Source organism: Papilio xuthus, unplaced genomic scaffold (genome assembly GCF_000836235.2).
Source record: "Papilio xuthus unplaced genomic scaffold, Pxut_1.1 DF825783.1, whole genome shotgun sequence".
Lineage (NCBI taxonomy): Eukaryota > Metazoa > Arthropoda > Insecta > Lepidoptera > Papilionidae > Papilio > Papilio xuthus.
The window spans coordinates 2,624,036-2,639,093 of NW_013532866.1; the positions used below are offsets into that span (position 1 = coordinate 2,624,036).

At 31.9% G+C, this 15,058-nt stretch overlaps 1 protein-coding gene across 2 annotated transcripts in view; it reads left to right on the forward strand.

Moving 5' to 3' along the window:
• GEFmeso (Guanine nucleotide exchange factor in mesoderm) overlaps positions 1-15,058 on the forward strand; it is an 80,160-nt gene that overhangs the window by 51,064 nt on the left and 14,038 nt on the right. For both annotated transcript variants that reach the window (XM_013323130.1, XM_013323131.1), the window contains exons 2-3: positions 7,288-8,610; positions 9,132-9,241. In XM_013323130.1, coding sequence (XP_013178584.1) covers positions 7,288-8,610; positions 9,132-9,241 — 1,433 coding nt within the window. The remainder of the gene's footprint in view (positions 1-7,287; positions 8,611-9,131; positions 9,242-15,058) is intronic.

Consider the following 15,058-nt stretch of genomic DNA (forward strand, 5'->3'; position numbering starts at 1 on the left):
CTAATCTGTAATCTAATCTGTAATGTAATCTAATCTATAATGTAACCTAATCTCATCTGTAATGTGACCTAATCTAATCTGTAATGTAACCTAATCTAATCTGTAATGTAATGTACTCTAATCTGTAATGTAATCTAATCTAATCTGTAATGTAATCAAATCTGTAATGTAATCTAATCTAATCTGTAATGTAATCAAATCTGTAATGTAATCTAATCTGTAATGTAATCTAATCTGTAATGTAACCTAATCTAATCTGTAATGTAATCTAATCTAATATGTAATGTAATGTAATGTAATCTCATCTGTAATGTAATCTAATGTAATCAAATCTGATCTCTAATGTAATCTAATCTGTAATCTTATCTAATCTGTAATCTAATCTAATCTGTAATGTGACCTAATCTAATCTGTAATGTAACCTAATCTAATCTGTAATGTAATGTAATCTAATCTGTAATGTAACCTAATCTAATCTGTAATGTAATATAATCTGTAATATAATCTAATCTGTGATGTTACCTAATCTAATCTGTAATGTAATGTAATCTAATCTGTAATATAATCTAATCTAATCTGTAATGTAATCTAATCTGTAATGTAACCTAATCTGTAATTAATATAATCTGGTATGTAATATAATCTGTTATGTAATCTAATCTGTAATGTAATCTAATATGTAATGTTATCTAATCTGTAATCTAATCTAATCTGTAATGTAACCTAATCTAATCTGTAATGTAACCTAATCTAATCTGTAATGTAATGTACTCTAATCTGTAATGTAATCTAATCTAATCTGTAATGTAATCAAATCTGTAATGTAATATAATCTGTAATGTAACCTTATCTAATCTGTAATGTAACCTTATCTAATCTGTAATGTAATCTAATCTAATATGTAATGTAATGTAATCTAATCTGTAATATAATCTAATCTAATCTAATCTATAATGTAATCTAATCTGTAATGTAACCTAATCTAATCTGTAATGTAATGTAATCTAATCTGTAATTAATATAATCTGGTATGTAATATAATCTGTTATGTAATCTAATCTGTTATGTTATCTTATCTGTAATGTAACCTAACCTAATCTGTAATGTAACCTAACCTAATCTGGAATGTAATCTAATCTAATCTGTAATGTAATCAAATCTGTAATGTAATGTTATCAAATCTGTAATGTAATGTAATCTCATCTGTAATGTAATGTAATCTCATCTGAAATGTAATCTAATCTGTAATGCAATCTAATCTGTAATCTAATCTAATCTGTAATGTAATCTAATCTGTAATGTAATCTAATCTAATCTGTAATCTAATCTGTAATGTAATATAATCTGTAATGTAATATAATCTGTAATGTAATCTAATCTGTAATGTAATATAATCTGTAATGTAATCTCATCTGTAATGTAATGTAATCTGTAATGTAATGTTATCTAATCTAATGTAATCTAATCTGTAATGTAATCTAATGTAATCAAATCTGATCTGTAATGTAATCTAATCTGTAATCTAATCTAATCTGTAATGTGACCTAATCTAATCTGTAATGTAACCTAATCTAATCTGTAATGTAATCTAATCTAATATAATCTGTAATGTAATCAAATCTGTAATGTAATCTAATCTGTAATGTAACCTAATCTAATCTGTAATGTAATCTAATCTGTAATGTAATCTAATCTGTAATGTAATCTAATCTGTAATGTAATATAATCTGTAATGTTATCTAATCTGTGATGTAACCTAATCTAATCTGTAGTATAATCTAATCTGTAATGTAATCTAATCTGTAATGTAATCTAATCTAATCTGTAATGTAATCTAATCTGTAATGTCATCTAATCTGTTATGTAATCTAATCTGTAATGTAATATAATCTGTAATGTAATCTAATCTGTAATGTAACCTAATCTAATCTGTAATGTATCTATGTGTATGTAATCTAATCTTATATGTAATGTAATCTCATCTGTAATGTAATGTAATCTGTAATGTAATGTTATCTAATCTAATGTAATCTAATCTGTAATGTAATCTAATGTAATCAAATCTGATCTGTAATGTAATCTAATCTGTAATCTAATCTAATCTGTAATGTGATCTAATCTAATCTGTAATGTCACCTAATCTAATCTGTAATGTAATCTAATCTAATATAATCTGTAATGTCACCTAATCTAATCTGTAATGTAATCTAATCTAATATAATCTGTAATGTAATCAAATCTGTAATGTAATCTAATCTGTTATGTAATATAATCTGTAATGTAATCTAATCTGTGATGTAACCTAATCTAATCTGTAATATAATCTAATCTAATCTGTAATGTAATCTAATCTGTAATGTAACCTAATCTTATCTGTAATTAATATAATCTGGTATGTAATATAATCTGTTATGTAATTTAATCTGTTATGTAATCTAATCTGTAATGTAATCTAATCTGTAATGTAATCTTATATGTAATGTAATCTAATCTGTAATCCTATCTAATCTGTAATGTAACCTAATCTAATCTGTAATGTGACCTAATCTAATCTAATATGTAACCTAATCTTATCTGGTATGTAACCTAATCTAATCTGTAATATAATCTAATCTAATCTAATCTATAATGTACTCTAATCTGTAATGTAACCTAATCTAATCTGGTATGTAATATAATCTGTTATGTAATCTCATCTGTAATGTAATCGAATGTAATCTAATCTGTAATGTAATCTAATGCAATCTAATCTGTAATGTAATCTAATGTAATCTAATCTGTAATGTAATCTAATGTAATCTAATCTGTAATGTAATCTAATCTGATCTGTAATGTAATCTAATCTAATCTGTAATGTGACCTAATCTAATCTGTAATGTAACCTAATCTAATCTGTAATGTAATGTAATCTAATCTGTAATATAATCTAATCTATAATGTAATCTAATCTGTAATGTAACCTAATCTAATCCTTAATTAATATAATCTGGTATGTAATATAATCTGTTATGTAATCTAATCTGTAATGTTATCTAATCTGTAATGTAACCTAACCTAATCTGGAATGTAATCTAATCTAATCTGTAATGTAATCTAATATGTAATGTAATCTAATCTGTAATGTAACCTAGTCTAATCTGTAATTAATATAATCTGTAATGTAATCTAATCTGTTATGTAATTTAATCTATTATGTTATCTAATCTGTTATGTAATCTAATCTGTAATGTAATCTAATCTGTAATGTTATCTTATCTGTAATGTAACCTAACCTAATCTAATCTGTAATGTAATGTAATTTAATCTGTAATGTAATGTAATCTTATCTGTAATGTAATGTAATCTAATCTGTAATGTAATCTAATGTAATCTAATCTAATCCTACATTCTGCTACGTTGTACTTGGAAACATTAACAAGTTCCACACTTACAGGAACAAACAGAGCAATAGCAAATGTAATAACTTATTACCTTTAGATGTAACAATAGGTAACATTTTGTGCTAAGAATTTGTCAGCGATCATACTACAGGTATTCGTCATGTACGATATCACGCTTTTGTACCGAGTTCTTGTAGCCACACGAAGCTAATAATACGGATTGTCCTGACACAAACATATTATTAAAATGGGTTTGGTCTACGCGGTTCCATTAATAACTATCTGTAAATTATTTCTGTCTTAACGCGAATAATTACTTTTTTTCCAAAAAAAAACGCGTATAGATTTTAAATGTTTACGAATTATTAGTGGTATTTACTAATCAAAATTTAGCCGTGTTTATATATCAGTTTAGTATAATGTCTCACGAAAGTTTGAAAAATTTTATAACCAAAATAATTCCATTAATCATTCAAGATGTAATACTGAAAGCTTAATAAAATAATTTTTGTATTATTTTCCGAAAGAGTATTTCGACTTACGTTCAATAAAGTTACACAGGTATTAATAGTACCAAATTTCTTCACGGCAGTCCTTAAAAATGAAATTTCATGGTTACCCCAGCTCCGGTATAATCGGGTCGAAAAAGGTTATTAGTTCAAGGATAATGGTATTGTTGGAATTGTTGAACGGTTACGTCGCATTGCGTGTTCTGTCGCAAGCTCTGATCGTATCCGATAGTCGGTGACTGTATCCGATAACAATTTATTGAATAAATCATAACTAATTACTCCGTGTTGTTAATTCACTATTGTCTATATTAGTCAGAACATAAATAATTGTTATGTTATTAGCTTTATCATGTTTGTTTATAAGTAAATATAGAAAACTAACGTGACTGATCGATCGACTAATAAACACCAGGAAGCATACATCTTACTAATATTATATGCTTAGATGGATGGATGAATGTTTTTTGTGAAGGTATTTTTGTATGGCTCAACGGAGCTTTATGATATTGTAGAAGATAGTCTGAAAAAACACATAGGCTATTCATAATTCACAAAAACATAGTTTTTTATTTAATTCTGTGCGGACGAATTCGCAGGGGACAAATAGTAACTAGTAAGTCCAACCACTAAGTGAAAAGGAAGCAATTCTTGAATAGAAATTGAAATTCCTCTCGAGCTGACATATATGAAAGTGCAATGATAAGAAAACCATTGTGTAGAATTTAGACTTAACTTACTTGTAACGCGTTTAGTTAAATCACTGCACGAAATCTACGATAAAGCCGACGCCCAAAACCACTCAACTAATGAAGTAACCAAACCTTATTCATCGGAGCTAACAAATCAGAACAAACGCTAGGTTCGTAGTCCATTTCCCACATAGATAAGTCTATATTTAGTGTCGTTCTATATTGTGGCAAAACTAAAGGAAATGAATCCATTTCAATAAATTGGATATTGTTGAACTAGAGCACGAATGACACAGCAAAAGGACATCCTTTTTAAATATTTAGGTTAAGAAGTATCTAGATTTTTGTATTAGAAGTATTTAAATAGACTTACAGGCATTTTAAGAGACAATAATTAGCAAATAAAATAACTAAGTAATTAACTTTCATCATCATCAGCTCACTTTACGTCCCGACCGAAGGGCATGGAGCTTACCCTAAGTTAGGGAGGACTTCATAGGGAGGAAACATCTATCAATGCGTATGCATTTATATTATAATATTAATAGGAAGTATGATAGAAAAGATTTGTATTTTATACGTCTAGAATAAAATCATAAACGATTGGACTGATTAAAAAAAAACTTTATAAAGTATTAAAAAAAATTGTCACCTCTACGACGCTTAGATAGGCCTCTAGTTAGTAAAAACACTAAAGCTAAATGGTTTCTTTAGCATATCCTTGACATCGTATTTTACGCACATGTCCGGGTCGTATAATTGATCGTATTAATAATTAGCTAGATGCTGTGCCATCTTACCAATTGGTCCACTGAACCTGAGACCTTAGCAATGACTGACATCCGTTGTGTATTTGACCTAGGACATTAACCTTATTATAGTCTTATGTAACTCTACATTTTATCTTGTTCATTACCAGAAAAAAACATTGTCATTGTTGTTAGCCGTATGTTTTACGAGCGTCGGTGGCTCAGGGGTCAAGCACTTGACTTGCAATCTGCAGGTCCTGGGTTCGAACCCCGCCATGTACCAAAGGGTTTTTCGATTTTCGATTTACATATATGTACATTCATCCGACGTTCTTAAATCTATTCTATTTAAAGCGTCCATTTAAATCTTATCTAAGAGTATAACCCCACAATACTCTTAACCTTAATCAAATTTGTAAAAGCCTGCATTAAAAGTTACTAACTAATACATATATTAAACGACCGGTAATTTTCTCAGTAGGGTAACCATGATTTTAATGTCCGTGGGATAATTCAAAGTTCTTTTTTGAATAATAAATAATAATAGAAATATTCAAAGATTAATAAAAATGTTTTAGTCAAAAAAAAAAACAATTTTTCAAATAGAAAGAGAAGAAAAAAATATTTGTAATTGCATTCCTATGTATATCATCATCTCCCGTTCTTATCCCAGTCACTATTTTTTTTATTCCTTAATGTTTTGGCTTCAATTGTTACGACTGGTCGCCTGCCTTTCCCTATACTACTTGGGAGTTAAATGAATTAAAAATTACAACAGTAAATACTAATAAAAATCCGTAATGAAAAAAAACAAAACTTTAAGCTTATCGTAAACTCACTATACACATAATTCAGTGTTACTTTCCTTTTTTATCATCTCGATATTCTTGATAAACAAATTCAATTGTATTCAAACATTCCTAGCGATATGGTCACCCTAATATTTAGAGTGAGATGTACCTTTTACGATCATGGTAATTTCGTCCTCGTAGCGTCTTTGACTATTTATACTTCTTTTTGTTAAGACGCCATTTTGGAAACATTTGCCGGTGACATAATATGATAAAATCAGAACATACAAAGATATTATAATGAAATTTTAGAATAGAATAACTCATTGAAATTGCTATATTTTACTAATATTATAAATGCTAATGTTTAGATGGATGGATGTTTTGTTTGAAGGTATCTCCAGAACGGCTGCATGAATCTCGCTGATACTTGCTATAGTCTGAAAGAACACATAGGCTACTTATTAAGGTTTTTTTTTCATTTCGATAGAGGCGCGACTCTATCATGTATAATATTTAACAGTCTTTCAATAGTCAATTTTAATTCCCTTTACTCAGTTTTAAAAGTTTGTGCCTTCCAACAATAATTGAGGCGATTGACATCTTAACATACAACAACATGGCTCACGACCGTAACCCAGAGTGATAGGCAGATACCACGGATCTCCATTTGACGCGGTCCTGACCACCTCGCTACTTCTACATTCATACGTTTATACATACATGCACCTCGGTTTCGGGTGCTACAATACCACCCTTCTTGAGTATTTTTCCAATCTGGATAGTATTCGTCAGTTTCAAGCCATAAATTAGCTGTTAGGAGCATCTTAAAATGTAAAAAAATTGCTAGTTTTGACACTTGAAAGGATTCTAAGCGATAAATCCAACACGTAGCACCCCTTAGGTTATAACACGATAAGTTTAATAACGCTAAAAGCCTTTTTGTTAGGCATTACAGAAGCCCGAAGTCGTGTGTAGATAACAATCCAATTTTTACGAGTACATTTTACAGCTACTTTAAAGGCTTCTGTTTAAGGCACTAAAAATTATGTTCTTTATTCTAGATCAGATAAGAAATTATTATAGTAATTGTCGACAATTCAAGTTAATTAAATAAAGGCTAAGTAAAACTTGAATTAGGAATAATAAATTTTTTCTTGTTACAGGTAGCACAACGGATCTCACGCCGACGTTAATAGGTATATACGACTCACTATTGGAACCTGACAAAAGTCTGAGACCAGAATCCAATCTGTTGGAAACAGCCAAAGATGCTAGAAACGACCCACCCGTGTCTAACCAAACAGACATCATGACCGATAAAACAAAAGATGAAGTTAACAATACAAATGTATCAAAATCCCCACCGAAAGATCCTTCCAAAATAGTTGGTGGTGTCAAATTACCTATAGCGACGTTGAACAAAAGTTCTTTATATAGTATTAGAACTAACAGTGATAATAATGGTGCTAGTGAAACTAAACGTGAGCTCCCAATCAGTGATAATGTACATGTTAAAGAACACAAATTACAAAGGACTTATAAAGAAACTAAACAATTATCTGAGACTACGACATTCGATAATCTATCACCAAACGTAAAACGAATGATTTCAAGCGCGTCTGAAACAACAACATTGAAGTTTCAAAAGAAAAGCATCAGTACACTCAGATCTTCAACAAGACATAGATGCAATATCCCTTTAGTTGGAGCTACCTCAAAGATTTCACAATCTGTAGAAATTTACGATCAACCATCGGGACTTAAAAATATATCCAAAGCTGCATCTGAAGATAATTATGAATCACCATCCAAAATAGTCGCAGTTAAACCTGAGTTTAGAATAGAAACAGACCAAACTTATGATATACCAACGAATAATAGGCCAGCGATTTACGATGTTCCCAACTCAAATAAGACTGCCTTCGAATCATTATCTCTACCTTATATCGATCAATCTATCGAACTCTCTATAACGTCTAACGATAGAGAATTTGATATAAAATTATCATCAAAAGAATGTTCACCTCAAAAACCTGAACCAAAAGGTTCACCTGAAGCCTCACCTGCAAAATCACCGAAACTCCTCAATGTCGGGACTAACAGCTTGCACAGAAGAAACTTAATACCAGAGAAAGAGAATGTTGAAAATCAGCTAATGAAAACTGGACCATATCCAGAGACAATAGGATCTACGGGAAACTTGAAATCATGTGCGGTCCCAGAAAAAGAGATGCCGAGATTAAATCCTCCAAAAGTAGAAGTGACGCGACCGCTGTCTATGAGTTCCATTGCCTCTTCTAGTTCAACTTCGAGCAGTGGCGTTCAAAATAAAGGAGGAGTGAACTCCGCATATTTGGCTTCGATCGAGAGTCTAGACGATCATAGTGACGTCGACATGACGTCTGCAAATGGCAGTAATAACTTTGTTAATAATGCGGGCATTTTAAACCCGAGCGTGTCTGAAGGGTGTTCGGAGAATTTGCCGCGTAAGTTTACCTTTAATTAACATAGAATATTAATGATCTGTAAGGGCGTCGTACCTTGTTAAAAGTTTTAAAATGTATTGTATTAAATTACTAAAGTATGAAAGTAATATATTAAGATTTTTTTTAAATTATAATTGTTAACTAGAATTGAATCTTAATTAATCTCATATATCTTTTCTTTTGAAAATTCGCTATTTGTTGAACAATTCCAATTTTGTGATATTCCAATGAGCGTCGATGGCTCAGGGGTTACCCCTTAACTTGTAAACTGCAGGTCCTGGTTTCGATTGCTATGTACATTTATCTGACGTTCTCACGGTGAATGAAAACATCGTGATGCTGCACATATCTGCGAGGAAACTCAAGGATATGCGTGAAGTCAACCCGCACTGGGCCTAGTTACCCCTAACCTAGGGTAGGCTTTTAAACCTTGAGTGGGGACATATAGTGAGCTGATGATGACATTACAATCTCTGGCAGTGCATTGCTTTCTTATTAACAGTACCAGCGTTCTATTACAGATCAACAAACACTGGACGAGATGTCAGGTCTATCGCAGCTGGAGAGAGTATGTGCGGAGATAGTTCAGACTGAGAAAGTCTACGTCGAAGACCTAAGGCAAGTTGTAGAGGTAAGTGCAAAAGAAATCTTTAATCATGGTTGAAATTTTGACAGCTTTGAATACGTAGGTAGATTAGACACAATTAAGAGATAGGTTACATTATGCTCCTAAAAAGACTACACAAATAAAGACCAGTCCCATATTTGACCCAGTTAAGAAAGTTACCCTGAAATTAAGAAATGACTTTTTTCGTTGCTTGGGTCGTTTTGTCTCTATGTGGTCCTTTTAGCCAAAGATTATTTTAGGGACTCAAATTTTTGAGGAGAATAATTTCTCTATAACTTAAGTTTAGTTTTTAATTTCATTCGTTGTTGTCATACTTAATCATTTATAATATTTTGCAAAGAACTCTATGTATCGTTTCCTCGCAACGCCTCTGCAACTATATTTAATTTTTTGAATGCATTTCCTTCGTCTTTGAAATACGACCTTCGTTCTAATTCGTCACCTTGCGGTTTCCTCTTCTGTATTTATTTTTAAATATTTCTTTAGCTGTTCTCAGTGTTGCCTCATTACTCCCTATTTCCTTTAAATAACTTTTAACTTCTAAAAATAACAAGACATTTTATTTTATTAATTACCATTGAGTTATAATTAAAACTTTCTTTTAATACTTCTTTATTATTTAAGTAACGTTTTTTCTTTTAATTTAATGAAGTACAAGAAACTTAATTTATTAACATGCTAAAAGCTTCGCGTGTCCAACCAACTGACCCACATACAGTTTGCTGCACTTTGCGGTTTTTACTGGCAACACCTCGTATTTAGTAACCTCTTTCTATTCGAAAGTGACATGTATTTGACAGTTGATTTATGGGTTGATTTAAACGCTTTTAATATGATGTTTAATATAACTAACAGTATAAGATTTGAGCCTGTTGGGTACAGTTGAATCATGGGGGTAGGCTGATATATTTTAAATATTTGTCCTTTATACGTTACTAGCTGTCGCCCGCGACTCCATCCGTGTGGAAACTAGAAGCATATATGCTCTTCCAGACTATGTTCTATATGTATGCCAATCTTTGTCGAGATCCGTCCAGTAGTTCTGGAGATATCTTCAAACAAACATCCATCCATCCATCCATCTCAACATTCGCATTTATAATATTAGTAAGAGTCGGGTGACTTTATGTATGTCGGTAAAAATTTGAGGACTTGTTTTATAATAAAAAATTCCTAATAACAGTTAGACTATTTTTACTTACGTTTAGGGGAAGTAAAAATGTAAAGAATGATCATGGCTGCCAACCAAACGTCAACGGCAATTAGTTCTGACAGCGACTCGATTGACAGACGTCAGAGTGACACGTACGGCCATGATGGCGCTCGTTTTGGAGGGAAATTCGGTAGCTGGTTACGTGTGGCCTTATAATTATTATTATAAATTAACATTAGGTATAATTAATTCGTCTAATTTTAATTATGTTGTGTGTTGGTGGTCTGTTTGTTTGTACTTTTGATTGACTCTGACAAAGTCCTGTCCTGTCGTTGTCCTGTACACCGTTGTTGGAACATTGTTATCGTGCCAAACTCCGGGAACATCGTTAGGTCCCAGGTGTTGGGTGACAGGCGTCCAATTACTGTGTATTTCAACGCTTAACTAATTTCCATCTCATGTCGTTCACTTTCACCAATGTGATCAGGGTTGGCACATTTGTCAAAAAATAATATATTACGTAATATGTATAATATACCTTTTTTGTTTTTGGAATACTTAATTGTGTTTGGCTTTCGACTTGTATAGGAATATTGTCATCCTTTTTATTTTCTTTGACAAAACAAAGACAACTATATGTATTAATTGCTGTAGTGGGATTTCAACCTTTATAGGGCTTCTATTTTGATATATCTATAACTATAGACTTAACTAAGTCGGTTTTAAAAATAATTCATTGACAATTTAAGATAAAAATTGGATGTAAATCGTAGCGTAGTCATCCAGAATTTGAAGATAATAATATAAATATAAATTAGTTTTTATAATTCAAATGTTATTTTATAAAAATGGACAACCCTAGCATTTAGTAACATATAAGTACATTGAACATTGTAAGCGCTTTCTAAAAACTTGCGTTAGTTAAGACTTTGTTAATTAATCGCCAATTATTTGTACAAAGGATCATTTAATGACATCTCTGAGATCATATAAAGAATGAGAAAAAAAGAGAAAGAAAGAAAGAGAGAGATCATATAAAGTATACTTACATAAAGTGTACTAGCTGTCGCCCGCGACTCCATCCGTGTGGAATTAAAAAAAAACTTAAGTATTAGCCTATGCGCTCTTCTAGACTATGATCTACATCTATGCCAAATTTCATCGAGATCCATTCGGCCGTTGTCGCCTTATAACAAACATCCATCCATTCAAACATCGCATTTATAATATTAGTAAGTAAGATGGATGTAATTCTTACTAAATCAAAATCTGCATAACCTATACTTTAGGATTGTTTCTGTACGTGTTTATTTGTATCCTATCCTAGCTACACTCGCGACTTCGTTTGATTAAAATTAAATAAAATTGCGTAAACGATATTCCAGAATATATTTGTACCATCTTCTTGCTGACAAGAATGGCTCTCTCATGGCTGACCATGAGTCGCCCACTGCTGGGCATAGGCCTCTCCTAAAGATCGCCACAATGTCTTGTGCCACCTGCATCTAGGACAGAATTGTACCATATTTCATCCAAATCTGTTAATCCATTTTTGAGTTACGGGGTAAGATCCCTACATCCAAACTTTCATATTTTAGTATTAGTAGTGTTAGGAAGAAAATCCGAAAATAAGCCAGTATTAACTCAACACTTACAAAATTGTCGACGGTTATGTCCCCTCACTATTCATTCTGACACTGGACACTTCACGTCATTTGCGCCAAAGGTTTCTAACTAATAATGCCTTAATTATTGAATATTTTATATTATGTTTAATAGTAGTAGAGCCCGCTTTAACATCTTCGCACGAATTGTCCCGGCTGGCCCGGTGAAATACCACGACCACACAGAAGACAGGCGTCAAGTGGAAGCAATTCCGGGTACAGTCTGATGAGTGTGCCTCCCGCAGCCCTAATATAGTCCTCTTTTCCTTTCCACGCTTTTTCCTTTAAAGAAAGGATGCGAAGTGGAAGTGGACTCTCCGGATGAGAGGATGCATGGAAAGGGAAAATATTTTCTTTCTGTGCATCCTCTCCTCCGTCGATTAAAGGTAGGCAACGCATATGCAATTGCGTATGTCTATGGGCAACGGTCACTTCACTATATCAGCGATTTCAGGTGGCCTCTTGCTCGTTTGTACCTCATAATATAAAAAAAATACTATGTTTATCACCGACATACAGTTACAAAGACGTTCCGAGAAGGTATAAAAAAAGATGCATTCCAGATTCTCGTGTCTCTGGTCCGTACCATAATAGCTATCCTGACAAGCTCATTATTGGTACTATTTAAACCAATATATTAAGACCTCCATGCTTATTCAATCTCACACTAAAATGCTCGTTATAAAACTTTTGTATAAATAACGAGAGGTCGCATTATCCTGGTTATGTTTTATTAAAATTTTGTTACCGGACTTTGAACTTTATTGTAAGGTATTAAGATTTATTCGTCTGTTACTAAAATAACAAGATAGTCTAACGGGAACAGCTGCCCAATATGGGGTTGATTGCAGGGTGTTTTTTCTGACATTTAATAGCATCTAGGGATGATAAAGATTCGATGTTTGTGTTCAATTTGTAAGTCGATATAATATAATATTATTAAGATTCTTAAATCTGTTGTGTATTGTGGAAAAACAACAAAAATATGTAACTTTTTTTCTTCACAAAATAAAAAGACAAGACAGAATTGAAATCATTTACTTATCTTTCTATGTTATGTACTAATGCGAATGTTTAGATGGATGGATGGATGGATGTTTGTTTGTTTGAAGATATTTCCGGAACGGCTCAACGGGTTTCGCTGAAATTTGGTATAAAGGTACAAAATAGTTTGGAAGAACACATTGTGTACTTATTAATTTTTTTACTTAAATAGTAATTTTGCGCGGACGGAGTCGCGGGCAACATCTAGTTATGCAATTAACCTATAGTTTAACTACACTTTTACAGCATAAAAAAATCGATTTATAGCTAATATCGATATCGATAAACAATATTACAATCGCGCGTACATCACTAAAGTTCGTATTTAGAATCTTCATCGGATTGTAACTGTAAAATTTAAATCATACAAACAAGGTTGCATTTTATAGTGTTAGCATTAACACCTAGAGTTGGAAGGTTGTTCTACAAGTTACTCTAACTGCTTCAAATCCAGCCCTGTAGTTTGTCTATGGTTACCATATGTAGGTAATTTCCAGGGCTGGATTTTACGCGAATACCCAAAAATATCTAAACTATACTTTTTCTCACATAACTTTATAGAGTTAGCTACACTTACTTTACAACTAACTGTCACCCGCGTCTCCATCCGCGCGTATAAAAAAAAACGCAATAAGTAGCCTATGTGTTCTTCCAGACTATGTACTACATGTGAGCCAAATTTCATCAAAATCTGTTGAACATTTCCGGAAAAACCTAACAAACATCCATCCATCTACTTAAATATTGTAATGACCAGAATGTATGGATTTCGACTTTGTTCTGTTTGTTCAAATTCGACTTTGGTTCGAAGTGTAATATACGAAAAATGTTTTCTCAGCTTTTCCATAGACACAAGAGTTTTTGCATGTTTCGGCAATGTTAACACACGGTTAAACATAATTAAGGGACAAAAGTTATTTGCGTGTTAACGTCACAAGTGCGTCTAATTTTGTTTTATTCGCCTCCGAGTTTGTGCAGCTTTATTTAGTCTGCAACGTGTGGGATTATTTTTTTTCATAAATAGAATACGAAAGTTAAAAATAAATTTCGTCTTAATTATATTAATATTTCATTTCACATTTGTTCTTTGAATGGAACGGACGTATATTTTCCTTAAAAGTAAACTCGGGTTATAAAACAAAGTTCTATGATTTTTAATATACAATTTAGTGGTCGTAATTTTTAACACACGTGTAATGAGATTCCAAGGTTTGTATAATATTAATATTTTTTTAAGACTGACTGATATTTTATTAAAAATATATATTAACTAGATTTCGCGCGCGGCTCCGTCCGCGCGGTAATAAACAATCTTAATAAGTAGCCTATGTGTTCTTCCAGAATATGTTCTATATGTATACCAGATTTCATTCCGATTCGCTTAGCCCTTTTGGAGATACCTTCTAACAAACATCCATCCATTTAAACTTTCGCATTTATAATATTTTAACAAAAACTTGTTGATAAATATTTGTATGTTTGTACAAAGATGTAAAGTCGAATGTGTTTTGTTGTGTAGGCGTTATAATCATATTAAAAAGTAATAAATTTTTTGTAATGTAATGAAGATAAGAATGCCCATGTCGTATGAACGGAAAGGGTTTGTAACCTGCTTTGTATTATCTCCTCACAAATTTATTAAGTCTGGTTGAAGACGAAAGTTTGGGTGTGACTTATTTGTTAAGCTGAAGCGATTTGAGTGAAATGTTAGAGAGAGAGACAGAGTTGCTTAGATGTTGCTGTTTAATTCTAACTAATAAATGCGAATGTTTAGATGGATTATCTCCAGAACGATTCAATGGATCTTGATGAAATTTGGCACAAATGTACAAGATAGTCTGGAAGAAAACATAGTGAAGAGCCCTTCAGTGAGGACGTATAGTGAGCTGATGATATCTCAGCTTTTAGTTTATAACTTGGACCGTATACTAACCTTAATGTGTATATTTAAATTAGGGC